The sequence below is a fragment of the Acanthamoeba castellanii genome, assembly GCF_000313135.1.
Source record: "Acanthamoeba castellanii str. Neff unplaced genomic scaffold scf7180000084770, whole genome shotgun sequence".
In the NCBI taxonomy this organism is placed as follows: domain Eukaryota; phylum Discosea; order Longamoebia; family Acanthamoebidae; genus Acanthamoeba; species Acanthamoeba castellanii.
Window position 1 is genome coordinate 68,174 of NW_004457532.1, and position 1,677 is coordinate 69,850.

The 1,677-nt window shown below is 57.3% G+C and overlaps 1 protein-coding gene across 1 annotated transcript; it reads right to left on the bottom strand.

Moving 5' to 3' along the window:
• Nucleotides 1-167: 167 nt before the first annotated feature.
• On the bottom strand, nt 168-637 carry ACA1_262890 (transcription factor tfiib repeat domain containing protein; the record flags this gene model as incomplete). The annotated part of the gene is made up of 2 exons (XM_004341237.1): nt 168-265; nt 418-637. 2 exons carry the CDS (start codon nt 635-637, stop codon nt 168-170), a joined length of 318 nt encoding a protein of 105 aa, XP_004341285.1.
• Between the last annotated feature and the right edge of the window lie 1,040 nt (nt 638-1,677).

The window sequence follows — 1,677 nt, forward strand, 5'->3', positions numbered from 1 at the left end:
GACGTGAGGCCCAGATAGTAGTGGCAGGCGCCGGGATTGCAGAAGCAGCCCGTCCGTATGTGTATGTTCTCCATCCCCGCCAACTGCTCGACCTCCTTGTAGCCCACCCACTCTCCCGACGCCTTGCGCAGGTTGAAGGCCACTATCGGACCCTGCGTGGGGGTGGGTTAGGCGGTGCTTGGTGCGGTCACAGCGTGAACAATGAGGGCTACCTGTTGGGATGAGTCCTTGAGGTGATGCCGACCGTAGATCACGGCAGCGGGAGCTCCGTTGTAGTGGCGAAGCTCGGCCAGCTGTGTGTGTGTGTGTGTGTGTGTGTGTGTGTGTGTGTGTGTGTGTGTGTGTGTGTGTGTGTGTGTGTGTCATGTATGTCGTGCGTGGGTGTTGTATGGGTTGTGGCAAGCGGGGACGGCGTACGGGCGGTCTTCTCTCGTCGGCAGACGACGTAGAGGCAGGAGGAGATGACGTACTCGGACTTGCGGCCGCGCACAAAGTTGTGCTGGAGCGCGAGGAGGAAGAGGCGGAAGGCCGACTCGGTGTGGTGGGCGGTCAGGCCCAGCGAGCCGGCCATGCTGCTGATCCGCCGCTTCGCGTTCTCCAGCGTTATCTCCCGCGACTCGCGATTCACACCGCGCATGCTGCACCACGACACAAGCGCAGGCCGCCAGCGGTGAGAGATGAGAAGATGAAAGGCTCGAGGACGACGACGAAGAAGAAAGAGGGTGGACAAGCAGGGCACACAAACCCACGGAAGGAGCTCCCAGTTGCGGAGACGAACTGGCCATCGGCCACCGAGCTGCCACCGGCGCTTTCGGAAAAGGTCTGTTCTACGACGATGTTGCTTTCCTCCAGCACCTATCAATGCGCGCAACCAAAACGCGATTAGACCAGTTCAGGCCAGGCAGATGAGAGAATTTTCATAGCTGTCCGATTCCGAGCCCCCGCATTTCGGGCAGATGGCAGGTGGCATCTTCACTCCTATCAAGCTAACCGCCAAACCGCAATCGTGTGTGGTGTGGGGTTATTGTGGTGGCCGTTTGCTTCAGTTCAGGTTCGGAGTAACTTCTCAGTTCGAATCCCGCCACAAACCCATGCTTACAGTGGTCATAAAAAATTAAGCTTTTCCGGGAAAAAAAGAAAAACCATTTCACTCATCACAACGCGTACACGACACATGTCTTCTTATCGCAAGGCTGCCGGCGCATCATGCCACACCCGCGGCAAGAGGGTTGCTCCCTACACTCGCCTGGCGCAGCCAACGACGGGTCCAACCTCTTCGAAGCCCGATGTGTGCCGAAGGCAGTGCAGCTTTGGCGCTGGCAACACGCTACTCCGGGTGGCGGTGCTGAGGAGGAACCACGAACGAGCCACTTCGCGAGGGGACACAACCAACGCAAGCACATCACCGGATCCAGCAACATGGGATTGTTGAAATACTTTAGTTTAATGTGAAAAAACACGCTAAATAATAATAAAAATAATAATGGTACCGTTATTTTTCGAGACGTGCACGATGTCCTCCAACGTACCGGCCGGGTGGGTTGTTGCTGCGGCGGCGACAGCGCTCGCGTGTGTGGCCGCTGCTGCCTTTCTCATCCTACGGCAACAGCCACAAAAACGAGCCCGTCCCTTCCCATCCAGATCTTCTTCTGCATTGCTTGATGTCGCGAGCCTGCC